This window comes from Neofelis nebulosa, chromosome 15, assembly GCF_028018385.1.
Source record: "Neofelis nebulosa isolate mNeoNeb1 chromosome 15, mNeoNeb1.pri, whole genome shotgun sequence".
Classification (NCBI taxonomy): Eukaryota; Metazoa; Chordata; class Mammalia; order Carnivora; family Felidae; genus Neofelis; species Neofelis nebulosa.
Window position 1 is genome coordinate 9,926,448 of NC_080796.1, and position 18,331 is coordinate 9,944,778.

At 40.7% G+C, this 18,331-nt stretch overlaps 1 protein-coding gene across 1 annotated transcript in view; it reads left to right on the forward strand.

Moving 5' to 3' along the window:
* LOC131495794 (kinesin-like protein KIF28P) overlaps positions 1 to 18,331 on the forward strand; it is a 78,931-nt gene that overhangs the window by 6,979 nt on the left and 53,621 nt on the right. Inside the window, exons 3-4 of the mRNA XM_058700946.1 lie at positions 8,725 to 8,928; positions 13,723 to 13,758. Coding sequence (XP_058556929.1) covers positions 8,725 to 8,928; positions 13,723 to 13,758 — 240 coding nt within the window. The remainder of the gene's footprint in view (positions 1 to 8,724; positions 8,929 to 13,722; positions 13,759 to 18,331) is intronic.

Consider the following 18,331-nt stretch of genomic DNA (forward strand, 5'->3'; position numbering starts at 1 on the left):
GTGTGAACTTCCCAGTCTGGAGACTAGATACCAGAGTGAAGCCATTTTCACTCCTAGCTCACTCACACAGATCCACCCCAGTGAGCTAAACAGCGCCACCAAATGGAGAATGGAGCCATTTCACCTAGCCCTACCCCCTGCACCCTCCAAACACATCTCCACTAGGGCAAGTTGACCTGAGAATCAGAGCAGCAGCCCCCCAACCAACCGCACAGAAGACCAGCACAAACCCCTTCCACACCCTAAGTCTACCGACTGTAGACTGCTGCAAAGCTTCAACTCTAGAGGAAACAGGATCTAGCTTCCTTTGGGATTTTTTTTGTTTTTGCTTCTGGTTTTGTTTTTTCTTGGATACAGAAAGCAAATTTTTCCAAAAAATTTTTTTATCTTTGTTTTATTTTTTCTGTCAAGTTTCTCTTACCATGCAGCCCAAAACACACCTACGACCTATCTTCCTTTATTATTTAAAAAAATTTTTTTAATTTAAATTTTATTTTATTATTTTTTTCTTTTTCTTTTTTCTCTCCAAAATGAAAGCCAGCAATTTAATTAATACAGATATAAGTAAGATGTCTGAACTAGAATTTAGAACAACAATTATAAGGATTCTAGCTGGGCTTGAGAAAAAGTGTAGAAGACATTACAGAATCCTTTAGAGATAAAAGACCTAAAATCTTGTCAGGCTGAAATTAAAAATGCTATAACCAAGATGCAAACCCGAATGGATACCATAACAGCGAGGATGGATGAAGCAGAGGAACAAATTAGTGATACAGACGATAAAATTATGGAAAATAATGAAGCTAAAAAGAAGCGGGAAACAAAGGTAATGGATCACAATGGGCACTCAGTGACTTATTAAAACAGAATAACATTTGAATCATAGGAGTCCAAGAAGATGAAGAGAGAGAAAAAGGGGCAGAAGGTTTATGTGAGTAAATCATAGCTGAAAACTTCCCTAACCTGAGGAAGGACAACGACATCAAAATCCACAAAGCACAGATAACTCCCATTAAATTCAACAAAATCCAGCCAACACCAAGGCATATCATAGTCAATTTTACAAAATACACAGACAAGGAAAGAATCCTGAAAGCATCAAGAGGGAAAAAAGTCCTTAACCTACAAAGGAAGACAGATCAGGTTCGCAGCAGATCTGTCCACAGAAACTTGACAGGCCAGAAGGGAATGGCAGGATATATTCAATGTGCTGAAAGGGAAAAATATGCAGTCAAGAATACAGTATCCAGCAAGGCTGTCATTCAGAATAAAAGGAGAGATAAACAGTCTCTCAGCCAAATAAAAACTAATGGAGTTCATAACCACTAAACCAGCCCTGCAAGAAATATTAAGGGGGACTCTCTGAGTTGGGGGGTGAGGTAAAGGCCAAAAACAACAAAGACTAGAAATAAGTAGAGAACATCACTAGAAACACCAGCTTTATAGGTAACACAATGGCACTAAACTCATATCTTTCAATAATCACCCTGAATGTAAATGGACAAAATGCTCCAGTCAAAAGACATAGGGTGTCAAGACCCATCTATGTGCTGCCTACAGGAGACTCATTTTAGACCCAAAGACATTAGCAAACTGAAAGTGAGGGGATGGAGAACGATCTGTCTTGCTAATGGATGCCAAAAGAAAGCCAAACTAGATTTTTTTTAAAAAGACAGTAACAAGAAATAAAGGCCCTATCTCACAATAAAGGGGTCTATCCAACAAGAAGATCTTACAATTGTAAATATTTACACCCCCAACGTGGGCATATTTGTGCCCCCAAATATATAAATCAATTACTAACAAACATAAAGAAACTCATTGATAATAATATAATAATAGTAGGGGACTTTAACATCCCACTTACAACAATGGGCAGATCATCTGAGCAGAAAATCAACAAGGAAACAATGGCTTTGAATGACACACTGTACCAGATGGACTTAACAGATATATTCAGAACATTCCAACCTAAAGCAGCAGAATATACATTCTTTTCGAGTGTACACAGAAGATTCTCCAGAACAGATCACATACTGGGTCACAAACCAACCCTCAACAAGGACAAAAAGACTGAGATCATACCATGCATATTTTCAGACCAAAACACTATAAAACTTGAAGTCAACCACAAGAAAAAAACTTGGAAAGAACAAAAATACATGAAGGTTAAAGAACATCCTACTAAATTGGGGCACCTGGGTGGCTCAGTTAGTTAAGCATCTTACTCTTGATTTCGGTTCAGGTCATGATCTCACCATTCATGAGATTGAGCCCAATGTCACGCTCTGTGCTGACAGTGTGGAGCCTGCTCAAGATTTGCTCTCTTTCTTATTCTATACCCCTCCCCCACTCTCTAAAGGAATGAATGAATGAATAAACAAACAAACAAACAATAAAAAAAAGAGAACATCCTACTAAAAAATGAATGGATTTGCCAGGAAATTAAAAGAAGAAATAAAAAAATACATGAAAGAAAATGAAAATGAAAACATGACAGTCCATGACCTTTGGGATACAGCAAAGGCATTCCTAAGAGGGAAGTATATTGCAATACAGGTCTACCTCAAGAAGCAAGAACGATCTCAAATACACAACCTAACCTTACACCTAAGGGAGCTAGAAAAGGAACAGAAAATAAAGCCTGAAGCCAGGAGAAGAAGGGAAATAATAAAGACTAGAGCAGGAGTAAATAACATAGAAACAAAAAACATCCAGTAGTAGAACAGATCTACAAAACTAAGAGCTGGTTCTTTAAAAGAATTAATAAGATTGATAAACCTCTAGTAAGACTATCAAAAAGAAAAAAGAAAGAACCCAAATAAATAAAATTACAAATGAAAGGGGAGAGATCAGAACACCTCAGAAATACAAATAATTATAAGAGAATATTATGAAAAATTATATGCCAACAAATTGGGCAATCTGGAAGAGATGGATAAATTACTAGAAACAGATAAACTACCAAACTGAAACAGGAAGAAATAGAAAATTTGAACAGACCCATAACCAGCAAAGAAATTGAAACAGTAATCAAAAATACCCAACAAACAAAAGTCCAGGGCCAGATGGCTTCCATTTCTACCAGACATTTAAAGGAAAGTTAATACCTATTCTTCTGAAACTGTTCCAAAAAATAGAAATGGAAGGAAAACTTCCAAACTCATTTTATGAGGCCAGCATTACCTTGATTCCAAAACCAGACAAAGACCCCACTAAAAAGGAAAATTAGAAACCAATATCCCTGATGAACATAAATGTCAAAATTCCCAACAAGATACCAGCAAATTGAATCCAACAGTACATTAAAATAATTATTCACCATAATCAAGAGGGATTTATTCCTGGGCTGCAGGTTGGCTCAATATTTGCAAATTAATCAACATGATACACTACATTAATAAAGGAAAGGATAAGAACTATACGATCCTCTCAACAGATGCAGAGAAAGCATTTGGTAAAATACAGCATCCATTCTTAATAAAAACCCTCAAGAAATTAGGGATAGATGGAACATACTTCCACATAACAAAGATGAACCCCAGAAAGTCCACACCAGGACAATAATTAAAATGTCAAAAATTAATGATAAAGAATCTAAAGAACAGCAAGAGAAAAGCAAATGGTTATATACAAGGGAAACCCCCATAAGCCTATCAGCTGATTTTTCAGCAGAAACTTGGCAGGACAGAAGTGAGTGGCAGAAAGGAAAGTGCAGAAAGAAAAAAAAAACCCTACAACCAAGAGTACTCTACCTGGGAAGATTATCATTTAGAACTGAAGAAGAGATAGTTTTCCAGGCAAAAATTAAAAATTAAAAAAGTTCATCAGCACTTAACCAGCCTTATAAGAAATGTTAAGAAGACTTCTTTAAGTGGAAAAGAAAAGGCCATATATAGAAGTAAGAAAATTATGAAAGGAAAATTTTCAGTGGTAAAAGCAAATGTATAATAAAGGTAGTAGATCAATTACTTGTAAGGCCCGTATAAAAGTTAAAAAACAAAAGTGGCTGGGGCATCGGTTGAGCGACTGACTTCGGCTCAGGTCTTGATCTCATGGTTTGTGAGCTCGGGCCCCGCATTGGGCTCTGTGCTGACAGCTCAGAGCCTGGAGCCTGCTTCTGATTCTGTGTCTCCCTCTCTCTCTGCCCCTCCCCAACCCGCGCTTGATTTTTGACTCAGGTCATGATCTCATAGTTCGTGAGTTCAAGCCCTGTGTCAGGCTCCGCAGTGACTGGAGACTGCTTGGGATTTTGTCTCTCCCTCTCCCTCTGTTCCTCCCCCACTTGTGTACTCATTCTCTCTCTCAAAATAAATAAATAAGCATTAAAAAAAATAATTACTTTAAATGTAAATGGACTAAATGTTCCAATCAAAAGACATAGGATGACTGGGTGAAAAAACAAGACCCATGTATATATTGCCTACAAGAGACTCCACTTTAGGCCCAAGGACACAAAGAGACTGAAAACAAAAAGATGGAAAAAATATGCCATGCAAATGGAAGTGGGAAAAAAAAAAGTCAAAGTAACAATATTTATATCAGACAAAATAGACTTTAAAACAAATACTCTAAGAAGAGACAAAGAAAGTCATTCTATAATGATAAAACAAACAATCCAACAAGAGGCTATAACAGTTGTAAATCTGTCTGCACCCAACATAGGCGCACCTAAATATATAAAGACAATATTAACAGACATAAAGGAAGAAATTGACAGGAATACAAAAATAAGAGGGGACTTTAACATCCCACTTATGTCAGTGGATAGGTCATCCAGACAGAAATCAACAAGGAAACAGTGGCTTTGAGTGACACATGCGATCAGATGAATCTCACAGATGCATACAGAACATCCCATCCAAGAACAGCAGAATACAAATTCTTTTTGGGTGTACATGGAACCTTCCCCAGGGTAGAGTGCATGTTAGGCCACAAAACAAACATCAATAAACTTAAGGAGTTTGAAATCACATCAAGCATCTTTTCTCACCACAAGGGTACGAAACTAGAAATCAATTACAAGAATAAAACTGGAGAAAACACCAACATGTGGACACTAAACAACCAATGGGTCAAAACAAAGGACAGCAAAGAGGCAATTAAAAAATACATGGTAAGAAACCAAAATGGAAACACAATGGTTCAAAATCTTTGGGATGCAGCAAAAGCAGTTCTAAGAGGAATTTAGGGGCACCTGGGTGGCTCAGTCAGTTGAGCATCAGACTTCAGCTTAGGTTATGATCTCATGGTTTGTGGGCTCGAGTCCCGCATCGGGCTCTGTGCTTACATCTAGGAGTCTGGAGCCTGTTTCAGATTCTGTGTCTCCCTCTATGCCCCTCCCCCATGTGTGTGTGTGTGTGTGTGTGTGTGTGTGTGTGTGTGTGCGCGCGCGCGCGTGCTCTCTCAAATCAATAAACATTAAAAAAAAAAAAAAACTTAGGGGCACCTGGGTGGCTCAGTGGGTTGAGCGTCTGACTTTGGCTCAGGTCATTATCTCGTGCTCATGGGTTCAAGCCCCACATCAGGCTCTGTGCTGATAGCTGAGTGCTTGGATCCTGCTCTGGATTCTGTATCTCTTTTCTCTCTCTGCCCCTCCCCTGCTCATGCTCTGTCTCTCTCTCAAAAAATAAAACATTTAAAAAAATTTTTTTAAAAGAGGGAAGTTTATTATTGTAATAGTGACAGAGGCCTGCCTCAAGAGACAAGAAAAATCTTCAACAACCTAACCTTACTCCTAAAGGAATTATAAATAGAAAAAACAAAAGCCAAATTTAGTAGAAGGGAGAAAATAATAAAGATCAGAGCCAAAATAAATGAAATAGATCCTTATAAAATAGAAAATATCTATGAAACTAAGAGCTGCTTCTTTGAAAAGATAAAAAAAAATTGATAGAAAGAGAGGGAAGAGAGGGAATCCCAAGCAAGCTCTATACTATCAGCACACAACCTGATGCAGGGTTAGAACTCATGAACCATGAGATCATGATGTGAGCTGAAATCAAGAGTTGGATGCTTAACCAACTGAGCCACCCACGTGCCCCTAAAATGGCATATTTTAAATGGATGAATATAATGTGTGTCAATTCTGTTTTGAGTTTTTTCCAAAAACAATAAGATACCAAGTAATACATTTAACAAAGGAGGTAAAAGACCTGTACATAATATGTACCTGTACATAAAATGATGACACTGATGAAAGAAATTGAAGAAGACACAAATAAATGAAAAGATATTCTGTGCTCATGGCTTGAAAGAATTAATATTGTTAAATTTCCACACTATACATAGCAATCTACAGATTCAATGCAATCCTCATCAAAATTCCAGTGGCATTTTTCACAGAAATAGAATAAACAATCCTAAAATATGTTTGAAACCACAAAATCTCCAAATAGAGCAGCCTTGAGAAAGAAGGACAAAGCAGGAGGCATTACACTCCCTGATTCAAACTATATTACAGAGCTATGGCAATCAAAACAATATGGCACTGGCATAAAACCACACATAGATCAGTGGAATGGAACAGAGAGCCCAGAAATAAACCCATGTGTATATAGTCAATTAATCTATGACAAAGGAGCCAAACATAGACGACGGGGGAAAGGACAGTGTTTTCAATAAATGGTTTTGGGAAAACTGGACAGTCACATGCAAAAGAATGAAACTGGACCCCCACATCACACCATTCACAAAAATTAACTTGAAATGTAGTAAAAACTTGAACATAAGGGCAAAACCCATAAAACTTCTCAAAGGCAACATAGGTGGTAAGCTTCTACATATCAGTCTTGGAAATGATGTTTTGGATTTAATAACAAAAACAAAAGTAAGTAAGTGGGACTATGTCAGACCAAAAAGGCTTCTGTACATAAGGAAATCATCAGCAAAATGAAAGGGCAACATACAAAATGGAAGAAAATATTTGCACATCATATATCTGGTTCATATCCAAAATAGATAAAGAACTTATACAAGTCAATAGCAAATAACAACAACAACAACAACAACCAACCCAATTAAAAAATGGGCAGAGGAAATGAATAGACAGTTTCTCCAAAGAAGATATGCAAATAGCCAACAGGTACAAGAAAAGATGCTTAATGTCACTCATCATCAAGAAATGCAAATCAAAACCACGGCGAGACATCTCCTCACACCAGGTAGAATGGCTATTATCAAGAAGACTAATTCTGGTATTCAGTTCACAATATGTACAAATATCATGTTGTTCACCTGAACCTAATATAATGTTATATATCAATTACATCTCGATTTTTGGAAAGAGTTTTAAAAGACTGCAGGAATTGTACTGTAAAGAATTCACTTGGGGATGAGGACCACCATCGAGCTTTTTTGACCACCTGTTATGAGATCGCAGAATTACTGTTTCACACACCGTAGTGTAGGACAATGCTTCATATATTTGATGATAGGATGGTGGGTAGGAAGAAATTAGAAATGTAATTCTAACTCCAAAACTAGTTACTTTACTAAGCCTAGTAGGTGCTCCTTAGGTTTAGCTAATCGCTCTTAAGGTATAGAGTAGATACCCTTTGTAAGAACACATTTCTCTGGGAAAAGTATAATTACGATGATTTCAGAAACCACTGGCCAAATTCTACATCTTAGGCCTGAAGCTCCCCTAAACGTTGTAGTGTAATAATTTGTATTCCTTTCTTATGAGAAATGAACAGTATGAGAAAATCGGTTCCTGTCTATTGTCCACATATAAATCATACTATGTTGGTATGTGCATCTTTCCCAGACGTAAAAATTATATAAATTATACAAATGTACCTACTGCAAATGGAGGGATCATGTAAAGCTTACTATTTTTTTGTTTGTTTGTTTGAGAGAGAGAGAGTGCACATCCATGTGTGCATTAGCTGGGTAGGGGCAGAGGAAGAGAGAGAATCCCAAACAGGCCCCACACTCAGCACAGAGCCGGACACGGGGTTTGATCCCATGACTTGGGATCATAACCCCAGCTGACAACAAGAGTCAGATGCTCAACCAACTGAGCCTCCCAGGCACTCCAAGCTTACTTATTATTTTATTGATGTTAGAGATCAGAGAAGAATGTACTCTTTGAAACAGCCTCAAATAAGAGAATATTGCTGGCTGTGGTCATGGCCCAGATAACGAAGGAGCCAGACCACATCTTCTCTTTCAAGCAGTTGTGGGCACAGGCATCTGTGTCTCCCACTTAAAAAGGGAGTGTGTGTCCATGTATGTATGTGTGTTGTAGAAATGCTCCAAAACCACTGGGTCTTGTGGCCACACACACACACACACACAAAAGAGCTCAGCAGCAGAGGACTAAAATCAGTGCAGGGATTTTGTGATGTTATTGTTTGGAGTCAAGAACAAAGAGAAAGTAGGAGACACTTTGACTAGTCTCTGACACCTTGAAATTTTTGTCTGATTGCTGAATTTTAATGACCTAGCAAGGCTAGGTTTTGGCAAGGCTGTGAGAAGCACAGATTTGCTATTGATGGACACCAGCTAGTTGAAGATTCACGATCATCAGTGTTTTCCAAATGGCCAAATCTCATTTTTGGTTTCCAGCTTTATTTTATTGGTTCTAAGAGAGCATCAGAATTTTATTTCAAGTAGGTCATAGGGTACTAATTAAGCAATTCAGCAAAACCAGAATATTTATGTTTTGAGAGTATCGTGAAAAGCCCGAGCTGAACACTGTGCCTGTGATCTTCTTTGCAGAAAGATGTTTTCCATGATCTTGGCAGGGGAATTCTGGACAGCACTTGGCAAGGCTATAATGCCACCCTCCTAGCCTATGGCCAAACTGGCTCTGGAAAAAGCTATTCCATGGTTGGGCTTGGCGCAAACAAGGGTATCATTCCAAATGTATGTGAAGAGCTCTTTCAAGCAATTGAGGAGCGGGAGAGAAATCAGGAATACCAGGTGTGTACTCTCCTAAAATCCCTTCTTGGAGGGATTTCTTCTCTCATTTTGGAAATCCCTGGCCCAGAATTATCAGCATCTCTATTAGGGGATAATGTTAATTTTCCATAGCAAAATGTTTTCAGGATCACAAAATCAAGTTGCAGATAACGAGAATGTAGAATTTTTCTGGTCCTGAGGCAAACCCAAGGAAATATTTTTTAAAGGCATTTTGAATATCCTAGAAGCAGCTGTCTTAAAAGCTAACACTCCAAGGGATGGATCATTGTTGGGGTTGCTCGACAAGACCGTCACTGACTCTCCTACAGTCACCTTTACTCCCCTCTTCTGCTAAGGCTGTGGCTGTGTCTTCATCTTCATTTATGGATTTTTATTTCTTTACAAAAAAATTTTTAACGTTTATTCATTTTTTGAGAGACAGAGAGAGATAGAGCATGAGCAGGGTAGGGGCAGAGAGAGGGGGAGACACAGAATCTGAAGCAGGCTCCAAGCTCCTAGCTGTCAGCACAGAGCCCAACATGGGACTCAAACTCCTGAACCGTGAGATCATGACCTGAGCTGAAGTCAGACGCTCAACCGACTGAGCCACCCGCGTGCCCCTATGGATTTTTATTTCTAAATAAGGACTTTTATTTTCTTTCTCAGTTTCCCCAGCAGAGTTTCTTACTTGCCCCAAGATAGAAGGCCCACACTGAATTTTAAATTCACTGAAGGTGGGTGACATCACCACGATGGACAGCAACCATTAACAAATGTCTTTAAAACATGACAGTAGGGGCGCCTGGGTGGCGCAGTCGGTTAAGCGTCCGACTTCAGCCAGGTCACGATCTCGCGGTCCGTGAGTTCCAGCCCCGCGTCGGGCTCTGGGCTGATGGCTCGAAGCCTGGAGCCTGTTTCCGATTCTGTGTCTCCCTCTCTCTCTGCCCCTCCCCCGTTCATGCTCTGTCTCTCTCTGTCCCAAAAATAAATTAAAAAAAAAAAAAAGTTGAAAAACATGACAGTAAATTGTCTACAAATACCTGTAAGCAGAGCTTGTGTTTGTTTCCTCTAAGTGACAGGTGAAATTTATGTCATGAAAATTCAACAATGCATCATCTTTTTTTTTATCTCAATTTTCCTCCTGATTTAAAAAGCAATGTGCTCAAGGCAGAGAACAGAAACTGCTCACAATCTCATCACTTAAATACTGTCAACATTATAGTATATTAGTAATTTTGTAATTATTTTTTTTTCAAAGTAATACAAGCATAGTTTAAGAACCCAAATTACCTAAGGGAAAGGAAGGCCTATGTCCACACAAAAAACATATACATGAATGCTGCACAGCGACGTATTTGCGAAGGTCAAAAAGTGGAAACAAGCCAAGCGGCCATCAAGTGATGAATGGATGAATGGAAGGCGGTATGGCCAGACAATGGAATATACTCAGCAGTAAGAGGAACTGTAGCATCTGGCACGTGCTACAACATGGATGAAACTTGGGGCACCTGGGTGGTTCTGTTGGTTGAACGACCAACTCTTGATCAGTTCAGGTCATGATCCCAGGGTTGTGGGATTGAGCCCCTCATCAGGCTCTGCACAGGGCATGGAGCCTGCTTGGGATTCTCTCTCTCTCCCTCTCTCTGCAACCCCCCCCCCCCACTCACATGTGCTCGCTCTCTAAAATAAAGTAAAACAAACAAAGCAATATTTAAAAATGGATGAACCTTGAAAACATTATGCTGAGTGAAAAAAAGCCACACAGGAAAGATACCATACCGTTTGATTCTCTTCACATAAAATGGCCAGAATAGGAAAAGTCTATATAGACAAAAAGTGGGTTGGTGGTTGCCTAGGGTTGGGGTGGAGCACAGAGGAACAGAGAAGGTCGAGTGGAGAGTGACTGCTAATGGGGTTCTTTTTGGAGGGGACAAAACATTCTTAACTTAGGTTGTGGGGGTAGTTACACAGCTCTGTGAATATACTCAAGACCATTGGGTTGTACACTTTTTTTTTTTAAATGTTTATTTTTGAGAGAGAGAGGAAGAGAGAGAATCCCAAGCAGGCTCCATGCTCAGTGCAGACCCCAATGTGGGGCTTGATCTCACAAACTGTGAGATCACGATCCCAGCCAAAACCAAGAGTTGGATGCTCAACTGACCGACTGAGCCACCCACGCGCCCCAGATCATACATGTTAAATGGAAGGATGGTACAGAATTGCACTGACAGCCTTGTTGGAAGCCACCAGTGTCTTGCTGTCCTTCCTCCCCTCCTTGCCCATCGTGGCCCAAAGGTTACCATCTTCCATGCTTCGCCATTTGCCCTGGTATCCATCTGCATATTTTCAAACAATGCTGGTTTTTCTCCTCTTAGTAAAAATGTCTGAAATTGCTGTTGACCTTCTTGCCACAGTAAAAGAATTTATCCCCATCATACCCACACCATACACCACGATGCTTTCTTGCCCACATAACCCCTGCATTATCGTAAAATTTGGTTAAATCAGTAGTGTTTAGCATTTTAGCTCTGCAACTATTAGTCACTGCTGAACCAAGGAATACATAAACACCTTTCTACGCTGTTTTTCTTCAAGTATTTTTTAATTTTTTAATTTTAAAATTTGTGGGGCTTGTTTTTCTTTGAATTTTTAATTGCCTTGTAGGTGTGTATGTGTATGGTATTCTATAAATCCCTCTGCGGGTTTTTTCTCAATGCACTGTCACCTACCTATTAATCCTATTTCCAATACATTCAAGACTTATCAGCTCCATTAGTCAGGGGTGGAGGTCTCCTTCAGCAAGAGTCTTCCATTTTCCTGCTGTGATTTGGAGCAGTATTTCTCCAAGGCCACTGCAAAGTGTCATTTTGGAACTCTATTGCCACATCCTTCTCTGCTGCCTCCTCGGACTACTAACTGCAACATGTTTCTGTTTCTTAGTTTACACTCTCCTTTTGCTGCAATTTCCTCAGGATAGGTGGATCGGGTATACTTTGCATCTTTGCATCACTGAAAATACCTTTTCCTCCTCCCACATTGATTGAAGTGTATCCAGAACAGAATTCTAGATTTCTGAGAATAATTGGCAACATTATTCATTTTCTTTTGATTTCCAACTTTGCAGCTGAGAAGTTTTGGTACCAGTCTGGTTTCCAATTCTTTCTATAATTCTTTCTATGTGAACTTTTTTTTTTTTTTTTTTTTTTTTTTTTTTTTTTTTTTTACTTTTAGCTTCTCTCTCAGCTTTTAGGATCTTATTTTCACCCCTGATGGTCTGGTGTGTCTTAGTGTAAGCATTTTTCATTCATCGTGCTGGACACTTGGGGGAACCTTTTCAATCTGGCGATCTTTGTCTTCAGTTCTGAGTAGCTTTTCTTATGTTATTTCTTTTATAACTGTTCTCCCTTCTAGAACTCCTCTTAATTGGATTTTGGACCTCTTGTGCTAATGTTCTAATTGTATAATGTTTTACTTCTTGCTTTCCACTTCTTGGTCTTTTTTCCCCCTTCATTCTAGAAGATTTCCTCAACTATATCTTATAACCCTTCCACTACACTGTCACTTTGGCTATCTTTCCTCAAGTTTAATGTACAAACATTCTTACTCTCTTTTTCCTTTGTAATAGCATCCTCTTTTTTCATGGATAGAATTCTTTCTCTCTCTGATGCTAGGAATTATAGGACTTTTTTAAAATATATTTTTTAATGTGTATTTATTTTTGAGAAAGAGGGAGACACAGTGTGAGCATGGGAGGGGTAGAGAGAAAGGGAGACACAGAATCCAAAGCAGACTCCAGGTTCTGAGTTGTCAGCACAGAGGCCAACATAGGACTCAAATTCACGAACCATGAGATCATGACCTGAGCCAAAGTTGGACACTTAACCGACTGAACCACCCAGGTGCCCCTATAGGACTTTTAAAAGTGTTCTCTTCTACTCCGTGCATTGTCTGCTTTCTTGGAGTTCCTTTTTTCTACAGTTTGTTTGCTCTCTCATATTGGAGGCTTTCCTGGTCTGCTAATCCTAGGCCATTTGTTTAAAACATGTGACACTCAAGTTAGTTGGAAGCTCTGGGGACAGGAGACATGACTGGCAAGACCCACGATGGGGTAATGAAATGCACAAGCCAGCCTTCCCCTTGGTAGAGGAGTGGTGGCAAATGTCAGTATCTTGGGGTCTTTTCTTTATGCTAGAGCCATTCAGAGCCCTCCAGTCTCCTGCTTAAGGGGTGCTGGCTTGTCCAGCAATATTCCAAAAGCACAGTAGGGTAAAAACCACCCTTTTTCTGTACATATGTTCAGAGTGGGGGTGAGCAATAAAGAATAACCTTTTTCTAGCACACCTGGGTGGCTCAGTTGGTTAAGCATCCGACTTTGGCTCAGGTCATGGTCTCACAGGTCGTGGGTTCAAGCCCCACGTCAGGCTCTGTGCTGCTTCAGATTCTGTGTCTCCCTCTCTCTCTGCCCCTCACCCACTTGTGCTCTCTCTCACAAAGAAAAACATTAAAATTTTTTTAAAATAATCTTTTTCTGTTTCCAACTGAGATTGAAAGACACACACTCAAACACACACACACACACACACACACACAAACACACACACAGAGGTGTATATCTGTTTTTCATTTATATTAATAACTTCCTCCAGATCATTAAAATTATGCAAGAATCTCTTACGACATGTGAAATAGAGCACTGGTATATTTAATAATAGCCTTTCCCTTTGTGGGAAATTTTTGTTGTTCCTACATTACTTTTTTTTTTTTCCCAAAGATGACTTTCCAAAGAATATTTACTTTATGTTCTTTTCTGTACAGGTTACATTCAGTATGCTGGAAATTTACAACGAGCAGGTAACAGCGATTCTATTCTCTGACACACAAATTTGGGTGACTCTGCAGCTTAATCAATATCAGCTTAATCAATATTAATAATATCAATATCAATCAATATCCCCCGCACTACAGATACAGTCAGAACTCTGTGGCCTGGCATTGGCTAGCCAGCTTTGACCCACCTCTCCGGCTCTACGTCTTGTCCCGTTATCTCCACACACCCTATGCTTCAGCCGCATAGACTTCTCCTTCCTTTTCAGAACACGTCATTCCATCCTGTATCTCCTGTTCTCTCCCTGGAACGGCCCCCTGCTTTCTCCGCCCTTGAAGAAAGCACTGCCTTTGGAGGTACAGCTCCGGGCTCAGGGCTCCCACACATCCTGCAGCAGTTGACCTCAGTCAGCATGTGGGGTAGAGGAGGTGGCAGCAAATTTATTTTCAAAGGGCCAGTCTCTGCTGCAACTACTCACTTCTGCCCTCGTAGAGCAAACAGTATATGCATGAACAGGCACAGCTGTGTACCCATAAAATTTGATTCCTGGACACTGAAACTTAAATTTCACATAAATCTTGATGTGGGGCCATGAGCCAACAGTCAAGAAAGAATTCTTGAGATATTTTCGGTGCAAAAAGGTGCTTTTATTATAGCACGGGGACGGTACCCATGGGCAGAAGGGGCTGCATTGGGATCATGAGGAGTGACTGATGATATATTTTTTAGTTAGCGGGAGTTAGCGATAGCAGAGGTCTCTAAGGAATTTGTGCACGTTAGAAGCCCCCTGGGGGGGCAACCTATTGTTCAGATAAGGCCGCTTTTAGTCTTTGATGAAATATCAACATTAAGGCGGCCGTGAATTCCTTGAGGAAGGTCATGCTTTGCACATCTCAGGGATTCATCAGTGGGCTGTGGGGTGTAAGGAGACTTAATTTTAGCTACATTTCTCTTGCCTTTGTTCTTCTCATCAATTTTCACATACCACAAAATACCTTTTGATTTTTTTTTTTCAATCATTTAAAAATGTGGAAAATGGTCTTATGCCAAGGATCATACAAAAACATGTGGTAGGCTAAATTTAGCCCCCACGCCATTGTTCGCCTGTCCCTAAAGGAAGGGCATGGTCTCAGACCCCAGCTCTCTCATGGACTAGCCATGTGACTTTGGAAAATCACTTTAACTCAGAACTCAGTCTTCTCACTTATAAAGTAGAGAATTTCTAATAAGACAGTACCCATTGATATGTACTGTGGTCTCACTGCCCTTTCCCCATGAATTGGTCATATTATACTGTGAACTTTAATTAAATATTTGTATCTCCCAAACAGACCATTTCTTTGTGAACACCCTTCTACAGGAAATACTGTCTCAATAGCCAATACACTTTTAGGCCTAAAAGGGGTGCTCCTGAATATTTACAGATGGTCCCCTCTGGTAACTATCAGTTTATTCTCTGTAGTTAAGAGTCTGTTTCTTGGGGCGCCTGGGTGGCGCAGTCGGTTAAGCGTCCGACTTCAGCCAGGTCACGATCTCGCGGTCCGTGAGTTCGAGCCCCGCGTCAGGCTCTGGGCTGATGGCTCGGAGCCTGGAGCCTGTTTCCGATTCTGTGTCTCCCTCTCTCTCTGCCCCTCCCCCGTTCATGCTCTGTCTCTCTCTGTCCCAAAAATAAATAAAAAAACGTTGAAAAAAAAAAATTAAAAAAAAAAAAAGAGTCTGTTTCTTGGTTTATCTCTTTTTTTTTTTTTCCCTTGGCTCATTTGTTTTGTCTCTTAAGTTCCACATATGAGTGAAATCATAAGGTGTTTGTACTTCTCTGAATGACTTATTGCACTTAGCAGAATACACTCTAGCTCTATCCATGGTGTCATAAATGGCAAGGTTTCCATTCTTTTTTTATGGCTGAGTAATATTCCATTGTGTGTGTGTGTGTGTATGTGTGTGTGTGTGTGTGTGTGTGTGTGCATACATCTTTTTTATCTTTTTATTGGTCAATGGACACTTAGGCTGCTTCCATAATTTGGCTATTGCAAATAATGCTGCTATAAATATTGGGGTGCATGTATCCCTTTGAATTAGTATTTTTGGATTTTTTTTTAGTAGGCTTCATGCTCTGCATGGAGCCCAGTGTGGGCCTCAAACTCACAACTGTGAGATCATGATCTGAGCTGAGATCAAGAGTCAGATGCTTAACCGACTGAGCCACCCAGGCAGGCCAGTATTTTTGTATTCGTTGGGTAAATACTTAGTAGTGCAATTACTGGGTCATAGGGTAGTTATGTTTTTAACTTTTTGAGGAGCCTCCATACTTTTCCACAGTGGCTGCACCACTTTGCATTCCCATCAATAGTGCAAGAGGGTTTCCTTTTCTCCACATCCTTACCAACACCTGTCGTTCCTTGTGTTGTTAATTTTAGCCATCCTGACAGGTGTGAGGTGGCATCTCATTGCGGTTTTGCTTTGCATTTCCCCGATGATGAATGATGTTGAGCATCTTTTCAAGTGTCTGTTGGCCGTCTGTAGGTCTTCTTTGGAGAAATGTCTGTTCATGTCTTCAGTCCTTTTTAAAATGGATTATTTGGTTTTTGGGTGTTGAGTTTGATAAGTTCTTTATAGATTTTGGATACTATCCTTTTGATGTGTCGTTTGCAAATATCTTTTCCCATTCCATGGGTTGCTTTTTAATTTTGTTTATTGTTTCCTTTGCTGTGCAGAAACCTTTTACTTTGGTAAAGTCCCAATAATTTATTTTTGCTTTTGTTTCTCTTGCCTCAGGAGACATATTTAGAAAGAAGTTGCTAGGGCTGATGCCAAAGAGGTTATTGCTTGTGTTCTCCTGTAGGATTTTGATGCTTTCCTGTCTCACATTTAGGTCTTTACCCATTTTGAATCTATTTCTGTGCATGGTGTAAGAAAGTGGTCCAGTGTCATTCTTTTGCATGTTGCTGTCCAGTTTTCCCAACACGATTTGTTGAAGAGACTGTCTTTTTCCCATGGGATATCTTTTCTGCTTTGCCAAAGATTGACTGACCATATAGTTGTGGATTCCAAATGGGTTCTCATGTCAAGGTCACTGGTGAAGTTTCTATTTCTTTCAAGTTGCTAAGACTTGGAAGATAGTATGGCTCCTTTACCTTACACCAATAACTTTAGGAAGACAATTTAATTTCTTTTATTACCAACTTCTGGTGGGCATCTCATTGTGGTCTCCCTACTGGTATCTGTTTATGATGATACGCTGTCTAGAATTCTGTCTTCTTGTCTCTAAAATGGGAACACAGGACATCTTAGGAACATTTCCGTTTCTCATATTCCATGAGTCTCTGGTATTTTTCCTCTAGGTACTTAAAGTGAAGTTTATTAGGTACCTGTGATGTTTCAGACATCATACCAGACTCTGAGGACGAGTGAGTCCCGGGACTTAACTCCCGCCATGGAGGAGTCTGGTGGGAGCTTAAAACACCTCTCCAGACAGTGATGCCTTACATGTGCGGCATGAAAAGTAAAGCACAAGGGGCAGAGAGGAGGGAATGTGTGACTGCCTGGCATGTTTGGCAACATCGGTCAACGCTGGACTCAGACTGGGCCTCGAGAGATGTGTATGAGCTTGGCGAGGCTGCGGGAAGGCTCGGGGCACAGATAGGGGCACTTTGGGCCAGGATTCGTTTTCACCAGTCAAAAAATACCGGAAAGCGCATGGCACTGAAGGGAGCAGTAAGTACTCTGGGTAGCCGGAGTTGGATGCACGGTGGGGACGTCAGGAGATGAAGCCAAAGATAGGCCCTGCCTGAGAGCGAGGGGCCTTTGTCCTGCAGGCAGTGGAGGATCTTACAGGGAAATCGGATAATCGGACTGGGATTCTGGGAGCGTTCTCTAGCAGCAGAGGCAAGTTGGATTTGAAGGCGTGCCAAATAGAGGCAGCGTTAGGGGAGTCCTGGGAAAGCCCAGGTGAGTGAAGAAGGTCTTATGAGAGTCACCCAATTCTGATCTCCAGAAACTCCCTGGAGGGCGCTGGCACCAGGATCTGCCCCTGTCTCCGGCACCTTATGTCCACTGTCTTAGTTTGGCTTGCCTGAGCTTCCCTCTGCGATCTTGCCTTGGTTCTAGGACGCGGAGCTGTGGAGCAACAGACCTGGGGGAGATCTCAGAGAGCGTTTAATCCGCCCCCTCCTATTATGAACCCTAGGAAAAGAAGAGATTTTCCAAAGCACTCCCAGGCTGGAAACAAGGACTGAGAACCCAGGTCTTCAGGCTCCCAGCCCAGACGTCTCGGTACCATAAGACACCGAACCACCCCTCTGGGGACCTCTGCCTCTACCAGACTCCCACAGCAGGACCTACTTGGCCTTGTCCGAAGTGGCTTTTCTTGGGTGAGAGGCAACAGGGGCTTGCATCCGAGGCCGTGGTCTAGCTGTGACAGCTCACGAATCTCCGACAAAAAGATTCAAAGAATCACCCTCATTGTCTTGTTAGACTTGACTGGCGCAAGTACCGTCGGGATTGAATCAGTTTCTCTTGAAAATAGGGTTCGGGGTGGTGGCATTTGGGGGACGATGATCCCCCCCCCCACCAGGTGCATCAGGCCTTCTGCTGACCTTG